At 31.5% G+C, this 15178-nt stretch overlaps 2 protein-coding genes across 3 annotated transcripts; both read right to left on the bottom strand.

Annotated features, from left to right (window-relative positions):
• Nucleotides 1-2304: 2304 nt before the first annotated feature.
• On the bottom strand, nucleotides 2305-6053 carry LOC107485605 (peroxisomal membrane protein 11D). Of its 2 annotated transcripts, none has more exons than XM_016106140.3 (8): nucleotides 5856-6053; nucleotides 3998-4207; nucleotides 3669-3743; nucleotides 3517-3591; nucleotides 3355-3435; nucleotides 3198-3272; nucleotides 2921-3094; nucleotides 2305-2587 (listed from the first exon to the last, which is right to left on the bottom strand). In XM_016106140.3, the coding sequence occupies exons 2-8, from the start codon at nucleotides 4187-4189 to the stop codon at nucleotides 2549-2551; spliced, it is 711 nt and encodes a 236-aa protein (XP_015961626.1). In that variant the 5' UTR covers nucleotides 4190-4207; nucleotides 5856-6053; the 3' UTR covers nucleotides 2305-2548. The 2 variants fall into 2 exon arrangements, with proteins under 2 accessions (XP_015961626.1, XP_052116808.1); XM_052260848.1 differs by having other exon boundaries at nucleotides 5715-5865.
• Nucleotides 6054-8879: 2826 nt separating this feature from the next.
• LOC107485606 (protein ARABIDILLO 2) lies at nucleotides 8880-12628 on the bottom strand. Its single transcript, XM_016106143.3, has 2 exons — nucleotides 11835-12628; nucleotides 8880-10644 (listed from the first exon to the last, which is right to left on the bottom strand). Exon 2 carries the CDS (start codon nucleotides 10583-10585, stop codon nucleotides 8915-8917), a length of 1671 nt encoding a protein of 556 aa, XP_015961629.1. The 5' UTR covers nucleotides 10586-10644; nucleotides 11835-12628; the 3' UTR covers nucleotides 8880-8914.
• Between the last annotated feature and the right edge of the window lie 2550 nt (nucleotides 12629-15178).

The raw sequence follows: 15178 nt of genomic DNA on the forward strand, positions 1-15178 counted from the left end.
CGCTCTTTCATTGTAAGATCCCAAAAATTTCAACATTTCCAAAAAGTTACCTCTGTTGCTTGAACTTTGGCTTTCATCATGTCCTCTGAATGCATAACCTTGAAATGTCAACCATCTAATGCAATCTATAGATGCTCCTAGTCAAATTCGATTCTTTTCAATCTCTTCTGATGTTTGCTTATGAAGAAGTCTGTCAATATGTTGTGATTGTTTCATCAAATCATCACATGATTTCAGCGTCTTATGATGGAATGAGTTAGAACCTTTGCCAATGTGATTCAAAAGAGCACATTCTTTTCCACTATTTACTTTCTTCCAATTCCTGAAACCATTCTCAATAAAAGCATTTGAACTCGTATTGATTGAAGGTTTCTTAGCAAAAAGAAAGCACGAAAAATAATATATAGCATCATCTTCTATAGAATATTCTAACCAAGATGGGAACAATTTAAACCATGAAGCTTGAAAGCGACGATGACTTTTATCACCAGAAAATGGATAATTATCAAGAATTGGTTGATTTGGCCCAATTTTAATATAAGCCCGACGAATTTCATCTCTTTTATTTGGAGGAAACTTCCAAATCATTGGTCGCATTCCAGGATCTCTTTCCAAACGAAAAACATCCAATTGATTTGGAAGAAGTCGTGGAGGCTTTGAGCTATTCAATGAAGAACTTGAAGTAATGAAATTTGATAGCCCCTCAAGTATTGGAGTAGTAATAGTAGAAGCATCTTCATTCTCTTGATCTTTTCTTTTAAAAAATGTATCAATAGTTTTGAACTTACTCATAATTCAAATGGCCAAATAAGTTCCTATAATTAAAAATATATTTAGCAAAAAGTGTAAATTACAGTCTAAATCTTTATAAATAATATAAACTTAATTAATAAATAATAATAAATTAACTAATTAAGTAAATAACTAAATATATAAAAAAGAATAAAAATAGAACCTTTTTTGAGAAAGAAGAGTGAAAAATCACTTGTTAAACTATTATCTTTTTTTTAATCTGCAAAAAAATAAAAAAATAAGAGTCAAAGAGGTAAAACTGTAAAAGATAAGAAGATTAAAGAGATAAAGAAAAAAAAATAAAAAAATTGTTACCTACAATTTTGGAAAGCCAAAGCGAGAAGAGGGAGAGGGAGAGACTGGTTGTATGCTGGAAATTGGAAAATAAAAAAAGGGGATGGGAAACTGACGTTGGGAAATAAAAAAAGGGATAGGGATTGAGAAATAAAAAAAGGATAGGAAATAGGCTATTGGACTGGGTTTTTTTTGTAGAAATTAAAAGGGAGGTTGGAAAAGATAGAACAAAAAGAGAGGGGGGAGGGGGAGGAAAGAAAGGGAGGGACTAGACTAATTTTTTTTATTTTTAAATAAAAACTAAAATTTTGGGGGGCCATTGCCCCCATTTTCTTCTATCCTTTACTTATATGTACCTGCGCCCCTGGTTGAGTTTCAACTTTACTCAATCAATCCATACCCTTTATATATGATGTTATGAATATATTATAGGTAGATATTGAATTAAGGACCTCTCATTTAGTCCAAACAATTTTTACCATTTGAGGCAATATTATCAATTAATAATATAACCTTTTTATTTATATAAAACCCAATTTTATTTGTGATATATAAATACAATATTATATTACATTTTATTTGTATTTGTGTTATTAATTTAAGAAAATACTTTTATGTAGAATTAAACATTTGATGATTATGTGATTTATAGTACGATTGTGTTGTTTGTATTAAATTATTAATTTATATGCTTATTAGGTTATATAATAATATTACATATCCATAGATTAATCATAAATAGGATTAGGGTTAATTTGTTCTCAATTTACAAGTAAGATATAATAATTTTTTAGTAACAATTTCAATTCGTGAATAAAGTTAGAATTGAATTCAAACTTTACCCTAATATTACCACTCTTTTAGAAGTGACGTAGAAAAAAAATATAGCTGATTAATTAGACAAGTTTATTTTACAACTTTTTAAAGAAAAAAAAAAAAGAGAATTCTAGCATTCAAAAATGTAAATCTTCTTTATTTTTAAAACTTAAAAAGATATTACTTGTCCATTATAAAGAGGAATCCATCAAGCAAAACTCCCTTTATTTTTTTGTGATTTTATTATTAACTTATCGTAGAAATCAGCATATATCTTTTTCACGCGGAAACTATATATATATCAGTGTGATAGCCGTAATTTCTTATGATAAAAAAAATTAATGTAGAAATTAACTTATTAGCATTAATGAATATCTTCGAAAGACTACGTTAACGAAACAATTGTGGGAAGAATTCCAAACAGGGATTTTTTTTCTACTATTTATTAAGCAAAATAGAACCGTGACAATTGATAACAATATAGGCACTATAATTATGGTGACATATCTAAAGACCTTAACAGGTCAACAAGTTGGTCCATGCTCACACCAACCACCATCATTTTCTAATAATTTCACATATTATTATTATTTAACAACAACGAAGCATGGTGATGACAGCCCTCCTCTAGTCTGTTCTTCCACATTCATGATGATTTTGACTTCGCCGCGGCGGCCGGAAGCAGCTGCATTGCACAAACCACAAGGCCTTGTCAGTAAAAGGAAAAAGAACCATGATTGTTCAATGATGATAGGTGGAAACAAACAAATTTCTACATGAGTTTCTCTTGTAAATTGATCTCATTTCCTATCCAAATTTGTCAACACATCTGTTTGAAGGAAGAAAGGAATAAAAGTTTCCAACAAATTCAGAACCAGTCTGGTTTATGTTTTCAGACTATTTTGAAGGAAGAAGTGAAAAATAGAATCCAGGAATTTGTTGTATTGTCACTGATTTCTTCACGAAATTATGAAAACAGAAATCAAAGAGGAAGTGTTACAACTATGCTGGCATGCACCTGATAGCAAGAGATTAGAGATGTAACAAATCCAAATGCGCCGGTAACGCGAGGAGTGACTTTCTTGGGTGCCAATTGTAGCAGTCCAACAGCCACCACAATATCCATGCCTGCTTTGATGAGTGCTAGAGTCCTCTCATTCGAGGCCTTTAATTTGGCGCGGTATTGCTCATTCTGTACACAAGTTAACAATCATAGTCCCAAGTTAGCAAGAACAAAGGCAAATGAGTAAAAAAAGGAAAGAATAAAGAACTTATAAACAAGCCGAAGAACAGACTTCATATTTATTACTGCCCTTGAGTTGTTTCTCCAACTTCTTCATTGATCCAGAGAGTCGTCCAAGCTCCCCAAGCTGATTAAATGAGTAAATATTATGCGGCCATAATTGATGAACTCATATAAGAATCCATGAAGAAGGCAGGTAAACCACAAACCTCAACTAGGGTGGTACACGCCGAGGAGCCAAGCCAACAGTAAAGAGATATCCGGCCGATTAGCTCAGTTCGTTCTTTATTCTGTAGATAGACAAAAATATTCTTATATACTGAAAATTATAGAAACAAACAACTGGATGCTAAAGAAAATATTTTTCTTACCTGGTAGATGCCGGATCTACCGAGCCACACGAATTGATCAAGAAACAAGAAAGTGGAGAGTAATGCATTCTTCGACTGAGACAACCATAAAACTATGTTAGTAAAGTAAATGAAGGTTGGAAATTTTGGAAATTTTCTTAGAAATGTCATACCTTTCCCAACAGAATTAGGGGTAAGGGAGTACCCTGAGGTGTTGGACTTATCAGACCGTGCAGGTCGTTGACAAACTGCATATGGAAGAATGGAAGTATGAGTGATGCTAATTACATGGATTCATCAATTCACAATATTTTCCCATGTCGAGCATTTGATTGTTATAACAAGATAATACTATACAACAAAAATGCCTTCACCGAGAAAATAAACAAACAAAATAATGTACAAATCAACCAAAGTTGATAAATAGAGAAAACAAAAAAAGAGAGAATTGAGTGCATGAAATAGCATTAGTTTTAGAAGGCAAACGAAAAAGTAACCCAACCTTGAAGAGACGGAAAACCTTCCTAGCCAAGCTGGTTTGTTTGTCTACATTCTGGGCAGTGCCAGGTTCCCCATTACTCAAAAACTTGGAACCATATTGTATTGCTCTGCATATCTTGTCCCTTGCTTCAGCCTTGTTCAAGTACAAAACTAGAAGAGCGAGTTCCGCCCTAGTTGCATCCAATGTACTCATCTTCTATGTTTATGACCGCTGCATGATCAGAGATAGGAGAACGGTAAGCCAAGAGCAATAATGCTGTTAGAAATTATGCGTGGCATGGAAATTGTTGCCACCAAGTGTGTAGCATTGGAACCATATAGAATCTTCGGAAAACTAACATTAATTATCTCTCCTTCAAACTTTGCATGTATTTACATGGTTCTTGTTATCTATATCTAAGTACTCAAGCATTCAAGATCAACCTAATTAAAACTAAGAACTTAAACTATTCAGCCACACATTGTTGTTACTCGGCTTCTCTTTTATTTCTCCCCTACAAATTCAACATTTATGATATTAAAGGGGAAGCAAGAAGAGATTTAGATCTACAAAATCTTACTTTAGCAATGTGTATGAGGACCTTCATTAAAGGACAAGGTGCCACACATAAAGTTTTCAAGCACTTAACTAATCAACTAGGCAGGGCTGTGATTTAAGCATATCATTAATAAGTGCAAAATATTATGGATTTTCAACTATGCCGATGACCTTTTTAGGAATAACATCCTACCACATCCTTCGGACAACTTCATTTCTACCTATCCAATTGATATCTTATTTCTGCCTCTTGTAAGAGAAATCATCCTTCGGACAACTTCATTTCCAATGGTAAAACTTCATTTGTGTGAATGTGAATGATAAAACACAAACAAAACACTATTGAGTTTCTATTCTTGCTTCCAATTCTAGCCTGTTTCCGGGGAGGAATATATGCTTCATACACTATTATCTCAACACCACTCAGGTCGAAGGTGTTAAAAAGGGGCAAAAATTGTGGAAGTAGGTTCCGATTTTTGGCTACTTGATCCACAAACATTTAACATCCTCTCCAATTTGCAAAACTTTATTCAACATAACAGCATAGGAGACAATAATTTGGTTAGGAAAAGGTTAAAAGTCAAAACAAAGTTTTGACGAAGGGAATCAGAAAATCATGCTTCAGCATTGTTGCGCATATTCAGGTCAATGAGATGATAGAACATGGCAATTAAAACTCCCTCAAAGATTAATCATATTCATATGCCATCTTCCCCAAAGCACAAACAGCTTAAAGGGCACAACGAACACTTCATTCTATCTCCCCACAGTGTAATATTTCAAATAAGAAAAAAGCTATGATTTTAGTAAGTAGGATTAGATTTAGATTTTTTCCAAACATGCATTTTCATGCTAAAGAAAAGGCTACTTAAAAAAAAGTTAAAAATTGATTACAAGCTAGTTAGCAACCAAATTAAATTAATCAAATCACAAAATCACGTAGGTATGCCATGATTAACACATGGTGAAAGATGAAACAAGATGGCAACATCAACATCTTCCATTTCTCACCTCCTCTCTACACTTTTACCAGCAAATAATAATGATAACAATAACAACAAAATTATTATTAATCAAAAATCAATCCATAAAATTCCAACTACCCAATTTCATAACCTCAATTTAAAGTCAAACTAGCTCACAAATTAACAAAAAAAGAATCAAACTTTGCAAAGCCCACCTCCAAAGCTTGCACCTTTTGCACCTCAAACTGCAAACCCCATAGGATGAATCCTACTCTATTTTCTTAAACAAAAATTAAGGGGGGGAAAAAAAGTAACAAAGAAGAAAAAGATAGTCAATAGAGAGAGAGAGAGAGTACCAAAAGAAAGAGAATTCTTGCTGGATAATTATGAGAATCAGAATAATAGTTGAAGTGTGTGAAGAGGCTCTTTTAGCTCTTTGGGGATAAAAGGGTGGTGTGTTTTGGCGATAAGGGCGTGTTTGGTTCTCCCTCTTCTAAAACAAACAAACAAAAATTGTGATTTGCGTGTTCTGAAATAAGGATGAAACTGCGTCGTTTTGGGTCGCAAGTTGTAACACGCACTTCAAGACTCTCCAAGATGGTGATGATGAGTTTGATCTAATCTTTATGTTCCACCAAAAAAGGGGGTATATTCGTTTAAATAAAAGAAAGTGATTGAACTTGTACCAATAAAATAGATAATATTCATTTATCGTAATAAAATCAGTTGGTAGTAAAATTATTACTTAATAATTCGAATTATTTTAAAGGTGATTTAGTAAAACTTGTGTTTGTACTTATAATTTGTTTTGTATTTGGTGAATTTTTTAAAAAATTTGTGTTTATTTTTTACTTTTGAAAAATTAAAAGTGTTTTTAAAAATATTTATAAAAATATTTTTAATGTTAAAAATTTAATATAATTTTGCATATTGAAAATTTTTATATTTATGCTTTTTATTTATTATATTATGTTTATTAAAATTATTTTAAATATTAAAAATAATTTTATCAAAGGCAATAATAATATTATTGTAACTGAAAACTTTAATAGAAAGAATTTGATAAATATGGCACTAAAGAAGATATCAACACCCTACCATACATTAAATAAAGCACCAAAACACGAACCAAGTCATAAAGGTGGTTTCACAAAAACTAACCATTTAATAATTAGTTCATTAATTTGTTTAAATAAATATTAATTTTTAAATTGGATAATAAATTAATTATTAACTTATCAAATTAAAAAAAAAATCGTGGATCCAAAAAAAACAGCTTTACAAAAGGACAACTTAACATTTAGTAGAACTTTATCCAAGAAAAGAAAAGAAAAACAAATTCATAGCCAACTAAATCAATTTTAGTGAAAAAAAATATTTTTTGTTTTTAACATTTGTAATTTTTTTAAATATTTTTAACATTTAATTTTATTTAATTTTTTAAAACATTTTTTATAGAATTAACATCTAAAAATAATTTTGACACAAATAAAAAATATTAGAAACAAAATTAAAAAAATTACAAATACTTTATTCATATTTAAATAACAATCATCTGCAGAAAAATAATTCATTTGATATGATGTTTGAATATGGAAGATGTTATCACATGTAATGTTCAGATAGATGACACAATAGTTTACAATGAAAAATACTTAGCTGATTTATAGATATCAAATTGTAAAGATGACACAAGAATTTTAATTTCCTCTATTGAGAATCACAACAATAATTTCTGAGAGTAGGGTGTATATGGGCCGACTTGAAATATAGACCGAACCTAATTTTTAGATCTTAATCTGATTTTATATTCGATGAAACTTACGCACTTTCGAATCGGATGAAAATCGGGTAAAAATCGGATGAAAACTGGATTTTTAGTATGTAAAAATCACATAATCTCCAACCATTATTTCGCAATTCACATAGTAAAATTCACTTAAAAAAATATAACAAGAACCAACTATTCTCTAAAATTAAAGCATAACCATAATCATCTAATAACACCAAATATTTAAATCAATACAAATAATACAATATTATGCATTAGTCTAAAGTCTTATGCATTTTAAATATAAAATATTAACTTATAATCTTATAATGACTAAGAACACAAAATATTAAGGTTTACAATATTTAAATTCCATATAAGAATAGCCATCATTTATCACTAATAACACAAAATATTAATTGTGTATGATGATCGGGCCACCGAATCGAGTCCCGAACTATGACCCAGACCCAATCCAAAATAATGATCGGGTCTATTTTTAAGAATCTTACCCAATCCTAAACCCAATAAAATCACACTAAATTAATTCCTAAAATATTTGAAATCGGGCAGATTTTCGGGCTGGGGCGGGCCATATACACCCCCTACGAGTGAAAGCTTGCTCTCATTATACTAAAAAGTTTTAGTGAGTATACAGACCTTATGAAAAGGCCATAAAGAGATGAAAACCTCTTTAATGTAAAGGAATAGAATTATAAAATAGTGGTAATATCTTTGGTAAATTTAAAAGTTAATAATACCTTATTTTGATTCAATTACAATAGTACTAGTTTAAGATGACAATTACATTGTAACTCACAAAATGAGCAACGAATGAAATTCATAGTTGATACAAGCTTGATAGTACATGATGAGAATTGTAGCATACTTGTTGGGTTAGAGAAGGTTTTGAATACCTAGTTAAACTGTTTATTGAAAAGAAGCATTAAGAATTGACGAAACTAATAACTATGGGTATTCAAGTTGGGTTGATATAGTGGTTAGCTAATTAATTCGCTTAACCAAGTGTGGAAGTACGCAAAATGTTATTTATGGCATGCTGGCCTTAAAATTCTTGTTTGCTTGAGATAAATTTGCTTCAATATATTCAAAAACTTGTTCACTTTTTAATATTTCAATTTAATTTTCTTAGTAGAACTAGAAAAAGTAGAATAACTTAATTGGGAGATAAAGTATTTAAACTTCCAAGCTTGACTTTCTTCTTTAGATTTGGGAAATTAAAATTTAATTTTTCTACAAAATTATAGTATATATATGTGAGGTTGAATAAGTTTTTTTTCATTGTATGAACAAACTCAATATAAAGAGAGAGTAATTCTTCTTGTTTATCATGGGTTCTAAATTTCAATCAATAGTGACAAAAATGGGGCCATCCTAGTACGGAACATTTTGCACATGCTGAGTGACTTCAAAAGATTATGATAATTTAGATGCTACTCATTACAAGGCAGTCCTCAAGAGCCTCAATTACAAATTACAATCATTGCATAGATTAGATTAGATTACAAAACTGATCTTCAGAATTCAAATGACTGCAAGACAAGTAGATTCTTAGTATTATGAGGGAGAAAATCATAGAATACAAAAATTCTGCATAATGATATTAACAAATTTCTTCCTTCACTATTTCTTGCTAAACAAGCTTCTAAAATTGCCTTTCTCCAATCTCTCAAGAAGTTTCTTAGCACCTGGAATATCCATCTCAGTGAGTTTCTTCAGATACCCAATTGCGCCATAAGAGATCATAAGCTTCCTGCATTTCTTGCATGAAGAAAGTGATCCCAAGCATGAAACTGCATATTTCTTTGCACTGTTCTGTGGACTTGGATCAAGCAACTGAACCAAGTTTGGAACACTCTTATCATCCTTCTTCACTTCTCTCTGATTCCGCGACACGCTAATTAGGCTCGCCATCGCCTGCGCCGCCACCTCCCTACCGCTGCTTGATTTCGCCTCCAGCATCTTTACCAGATGGGGTATGCATCCGGCTTCGCCCACTAGCTTTTTCATCTCCGGTGTGCTGGAAACTCGGCAGATTGCGGCTGCGGCCGCCTGCTGAGCTCCCGGGGAACCGGATTTCAGCACGTGAGACAATCTTGGAAGGAAGCCGAGCGAAACGAGTGTGTCCTCCGGGACAGATCCTACCAAGTTCCTCAACGCGCCAACTGCAGATTCTTGAGGCAAAGGACCATCAAGATACGCTAGAAGACTCATAACGCCACCTTCTGTTATTATATTCCTACGAAGATTCTCGTTGCTTGCAGTTAGATTCTGCAGGCACTCGGCCGCGTACTCTTTGGATCCCAACAGAATTCCACAGTTAAGCAAATTGATTATTGTTTTAACGACGCCTTCTTCGGCCAAAGCTTGTCTAACCTCCGGAACGGCCGAAATATTCTTCAGTGTACAAGCAGCCGCGGATTGCGACACCGAATCCCCGGTCTGACAAAGCTCAACCAACGGCCTAACGCCGCCGTGTCCGACGATTGCGCGGGCTGTTTCCGCCGACATTGACAGCCTCTGAAGAGAAATTACAGCTTTCTCTTTTCCCACAAAACTACCAGACTCAACCAGCCTTATAAGAGGCGGCAGAACGCCTTCGGAAACTAACCAATTCTCACAGCTACCGGATTCCGCGAGCGAGCATATAACTGTAACTGCCGTCTCTCTTATCCTGTGAGAAGTGGCGGTTAGTAACTGAACCAAAGCAGCAATGTTGCTTCTCCCCATAACCGCCAAAACTTTCTTCTCATCTTCCCTCATTGCTTCCACAAGACCATCCAATGCTCTATGCTTCGCCTCCAGATGCCCGATCTGGAGGCGAGCGAGCAATTCTTTGATGTTGCCATGCGTGGCAGCATCCGCCTCTGGCCGGGCCACCTCGCCAAGGACTCCAGTCTTGACAAGGAGGCCGCAATCCCTCAAATTCAAATCCAATTTGGCGGCTAACGAATCAAGGTCACTCTGCATCTTCAACTTACCTTCAAACTTGTCCTTCAAACAAATCTCAGCCAATTCAATTGATTCCTTCAGAGTCCTTGTAACTGCCTGTAACTGCTCCTTGCAAAGCGCATTCTTCCCGAAACACGGGTGGCTCGACAAATCCGACAGCCGCGAAGGGATCTGTTCGAGTTTCGAAACAATCATCTTCCATCTTCCCAGGAACACTTTAACCTCTTTAGCCTTATCAATTGCCTCAGGAACAAGCTTCTCTGCATTCAACAACCATTCTTCTGTCGAAAGTTCATCAACCGAATCCGAAACCGAAACCTCACCTCCACCACCTTCCACCATGATTTGGTAGGAGCAGAATTCTTCAGATCAATATCAATACGAATATGATTAAGTTGCCACTACAAAATGGAATAATAACAGAAAGATAAACTAAGTTGTGTGAAGACAGAGGGAAAAGAAAAAGAATGGCATAGAAACATTATAATATAAGGTTGTAGAGTAGTTGCAATGATAGAAATATAAATCAGTAGAAAAATCTAAGGCGGAAGAGAACAAAACAATAAGCTTCGAGAATCTTGCATGATCATCATCACACAAAACTTGTTTACTTTAAAGCATGAACCAAAACCAATAGAAAAAAAAATAAAAATTCGTGTACCTAAACCATGCCCCACTAGTCTTTTCTCTTACTTTATCAAGATATCACATTCTTATGGAAACTCCATTATAATCACAAATTCATTTTACTCTTATAAACTATAAATTACTTCCCCCATTTTTTTTATTTAATTAATAATTTAATCTGTCAAAATATAAAATAATGAGAAAAAATACAGCCGTCTAATGAAAGAAGGCGTCGGTGGACATACTAGACAAAATTACAAAAGTAACCCCAATCTAGCACTTGGTGCAAGTGTAATATGGTATCATGTATAAAGGGCATATTGGTCAATTAAGTGAGCAAAATCTCCAAACTTTACTTTTTCATTCATGGTTGGTAGCTATTAGATTCAGAAATTGTGAAAAGTTAAATCTAGAGAGAGAACTTTAGGGAACTATATCTAACGGTCAAGGATTCTTCCAAGAGAGTCTTTGAGGAAAGTAGAACTCTTAGCCTTTTTTTCTTTTTTGTTTTTTTCATTTTTTCAATCTTACTCATAAATGAAAATGAGGTTATTGGTATGTGAAAGGGAGAGGCTTTCCTTTGAAGGGAAGACATAAGTCTCTATCTACAGTTTGTGTACACAAGTACCTCTAATCATAGAGAGAAAAATAAGAAGAGCATTCTAAAGTAGTAATTAATATAAAAATGATGGTTGTAATTAATAGTTGATAATAAAGATAAATTCAGATGAGTTTGACTTGTTAAATGTTGAAAGAATTTTACCCTATTGAGGCCTATCAGATTGTGTTCAGAAACAAACACTTGTTCTACACTGTTTCTGCTAAGCATAAAATAAATAAAATAAAAATAAAAAAGTAAACTAGAGAATAGAGACCCTATTTTTCATGACAAAACAGAAAAGAAGATCAAATCAAATGTTAAAATGAAAAAGAAAAAAAAGGGAGAAAAATAGGAGTAACAAACCTTTAAGAATGAGTAAACTGAGAAAGCAACTAAGATCACTGTGGCTTAATCTTCAAACTTGTAACTCTCTCTCTCTCTCTCTGTCAGTGAAAGAGATACACATACACTTGTTGTGTTATTGTAAAGTAGAAATTCCTCAAATGAAGGTAGCTCCACACCAACAACCACTAAATAAAACTTTGCTTTGAGAACTCTTCAAAACAAATACATCATCATCATCAACAACATCAACAAAGCACTCTTCAGTAATGCTTATAGAATCAGCAATAATGAAGAACAAGCTAAGACACACTTGCCTTCACCCCTTTTTTTGAATCACAAAAATGCTGACTTTTTACTCTCAAAAGGATCAAGCACAATAACCCAGAAGAAGTTTCTTCAGAATCAGACACAAACCACCCCACAAGAAACCTTCTTTTGTTTTGGGGTCCTTTGGAATTTCTGAAGCAGAAACGAAACACTACTAAAAAATCTCCTTTAATAATAATAATAATTTTAAAAAATGAGAAGATTCTTCAACAGTGGAACCTAAAGTCAAAGGTTGATAAGTGATCAAGTTTGTCTCCAGAACCAAAAATAGGAAAAGAAAACAGCTGAAGGAAGTTGTAACAATTTCTTCTTTTAAAAAACTACAAATACAAAACGACACACATGAAGAAGGGCATTATATAAATGAATAAAACGATGCAATTTCAATTTCAAAAACGGAGCTTTGAAGTTTTAACCATTGTTCCTTCTTCTCTCTCTCTAGGTGGTGGGGAAGATATCTATGGGTGTCAGTCTCGCTGTCTCAAAGATTCTCTCTGTAAATGCTATTATTATTGTTTTCTTTCTTTTCTTATGTCCGCCTCCAAATATTTAATTAGGATTTCGGCATGGCTATGGTTAGTAAAAATGCTTAAATTTTTTTATTATAATACATATATAATAAATATATTAAAAATTTTAGTTTTGTGTTTTTATAAAAAATTATATGACCAAATTATTTTAGTAATTAAGTTAAATTAAGTTGATCTAAAACTTAGACATTGATTATCAGATATTAGTTAAAGAAAAAAAAAAGAGAAATATGCAACAAAAAAAAAGAATAAAAAATAGTTAAATTTGGTTATAAAAATAATTTATTTGTCTAAAATTTAAAAAATATTAAGGTTAAAAATAATTCATTATTCTATATATTTACTATTTAAATGGCACTCTAAAAGGTCTGATTGAATGTTTTGAAATAATTAGTGTTGCCATTAGTAGGATTACTAAATAAATTAATTAAATTTATATGATATGATTTTTAGGATAGTAAATGATTGTTGATTGAATACATTTTTTAATCAAATAAATCTTTTAATTAAAATAATAAAAAAATGTATAGTTTTTTTCTATATGTGTCAGACAAATGGAGAAGGTCAGAAGGAAAATGATGTTTCTCCGAGCAACATAGATTAAATCTCGAGCAGTTGTGGTGATCGAATGGTGGAGATTGATTTCAGGGAAGGCATATAGTGAGGCCGTTGGGATTGGGTAAGTATTTGAACATGCTTTGGGATTTTCTTTTAACGCATAAACAGAAGTAAGTACTGTACTAATATTTTTTACGTCCTTCTCTATATGAACCGATAAAGACAAAAGTTCCACTATACTCTCATGTTTATTTGAGGGCAAGTTAGGTATATAGAATGATTAGAAACTAAATTTATCGTATTCCAACTTTTTAATATTATAGATAATTTTATAATTTTTTTATATTTATAGAAGCTATTACAAGATGATGTGATTTTAAAATTGAACGTAATTCCTCACAGAATATAGTGTGTGTTTGGATTACAGTTTGCAAACTGAGGTTTGTATAAAATTGATTTTGTAAAATTGATTTTGATCAAAAGTGAGTTAGTGTTAACATGGTTTATGTTTGGCAATTTTTATTCAAAATGGATTATAATAAACTAAATATTGTTTGGATTACATTATTCAAAATCACTTTTAGGTGAAAAATTACAGAAAATGACATGAATTTAAATAATTATTTTATGTTATTTTATAATTTTATTTTAAATATTTAAATAAATTTTAATATTTTTTAGTATTTTCAATATTCTTTAGTACTCTAATAGGATTAATAGAATCATAATACAAAGTAAAAAAATATTCCATGTAAAAAAGAAATAACAATAACAATAAAAAAACTCATATAAATAAAAAAAACAGAAATTTTATAAAAAACAATAATATGCATAAGAGAGTATTAGAAAAAATATTATAAAAAAACAAACATATAAATAATGAAGGACATAATTGGTATATACAATATAATTTTTAATCCAACTTAAAAAGCTAAACGGAAAAGCTAGAATTTATAGCTTCTAGTAAACCTGGGTTTAACATAGAAATCACTTCTGCGTTTAGAGAATAAAAATGTTGCCAAACACAAAGATAAAGCGTTCAAGAAGCTCAAACGCGCTTCTCTCTTTTCCAACGCAAATCCAAACACACCCATAGTCGTTTACGTGGATTTACGTGCTGGATAAAAATTACTTTTGGTACAAAAAAACTGCAAATAGTTATAGTAATTTCTAAAAAAATAATACGTTGCATAAACATTGGCATACTATAACAATTTTCTCAACACAATTGGAAAGAATTGGCCTATATCCAAAAAAACAAGAATATACTAAATTTATACAAATAAAATCAAAATATACAATTAACCAAAAACAAAAATCAAAATTATTTCAACTACTCATACATACATATATATTTAATGATGATATTGTAAAAAATTTTACATATATTATAAAAAAAAGTTCAAAACAATCCATCATTTGAACTATTTTATTTCAGCTGATGATAGTCAATTTCATATTTTAATTTTAAAATTAATTTTTTGAGTAAATTATGTATAAATGTAAAATACAAGATACAAGATACAATATACAATAACATACATAAATTTTTACGGTAGTTATCTCTACTTTTCGTATATTCTCTCTTTCTCACCAAAGAATATTATATAAAAATAAATAAATAATTTTCTATCAAAACTCTAAAGTTTTGAGAGTATGGTTTTAAAAAAGTGATTGTATAATCCCTTATCTAGATGCCAAGTAGAAAGGTTAACGGCTAGCGCTTTTGTTAGTTTAAAAATCATTAATTTTAAATATTTAAAATTATATATTATTTTTAATTAAAAATTTATATTAGCCGTTAAATTTGTCAGTAATTAACGATAAACAAAAAAATTTACTGATAGAATTTATATTGTCAGATTTATCTTGTCATTAAATTTAATAATAAATAAGCTATCGGCAATTTTTTTTAATAAATCTGTCAATAAATTCAATAATATTGAC

Source organism: Arachis duranensis, chromosome 4, assembly GCF_000817695.3.
Source record: "Arachis duranensis cultivar V14167 chromosome 4, aradu.V14167.gnm2.J7QH, whole genome shotgun sequence".
NCBI lineage: Eukaryota > Viridiplantae > Streptophyta > Magnoliopsida > Fabales > Fabaceae > Arachis > Arachis duranensis.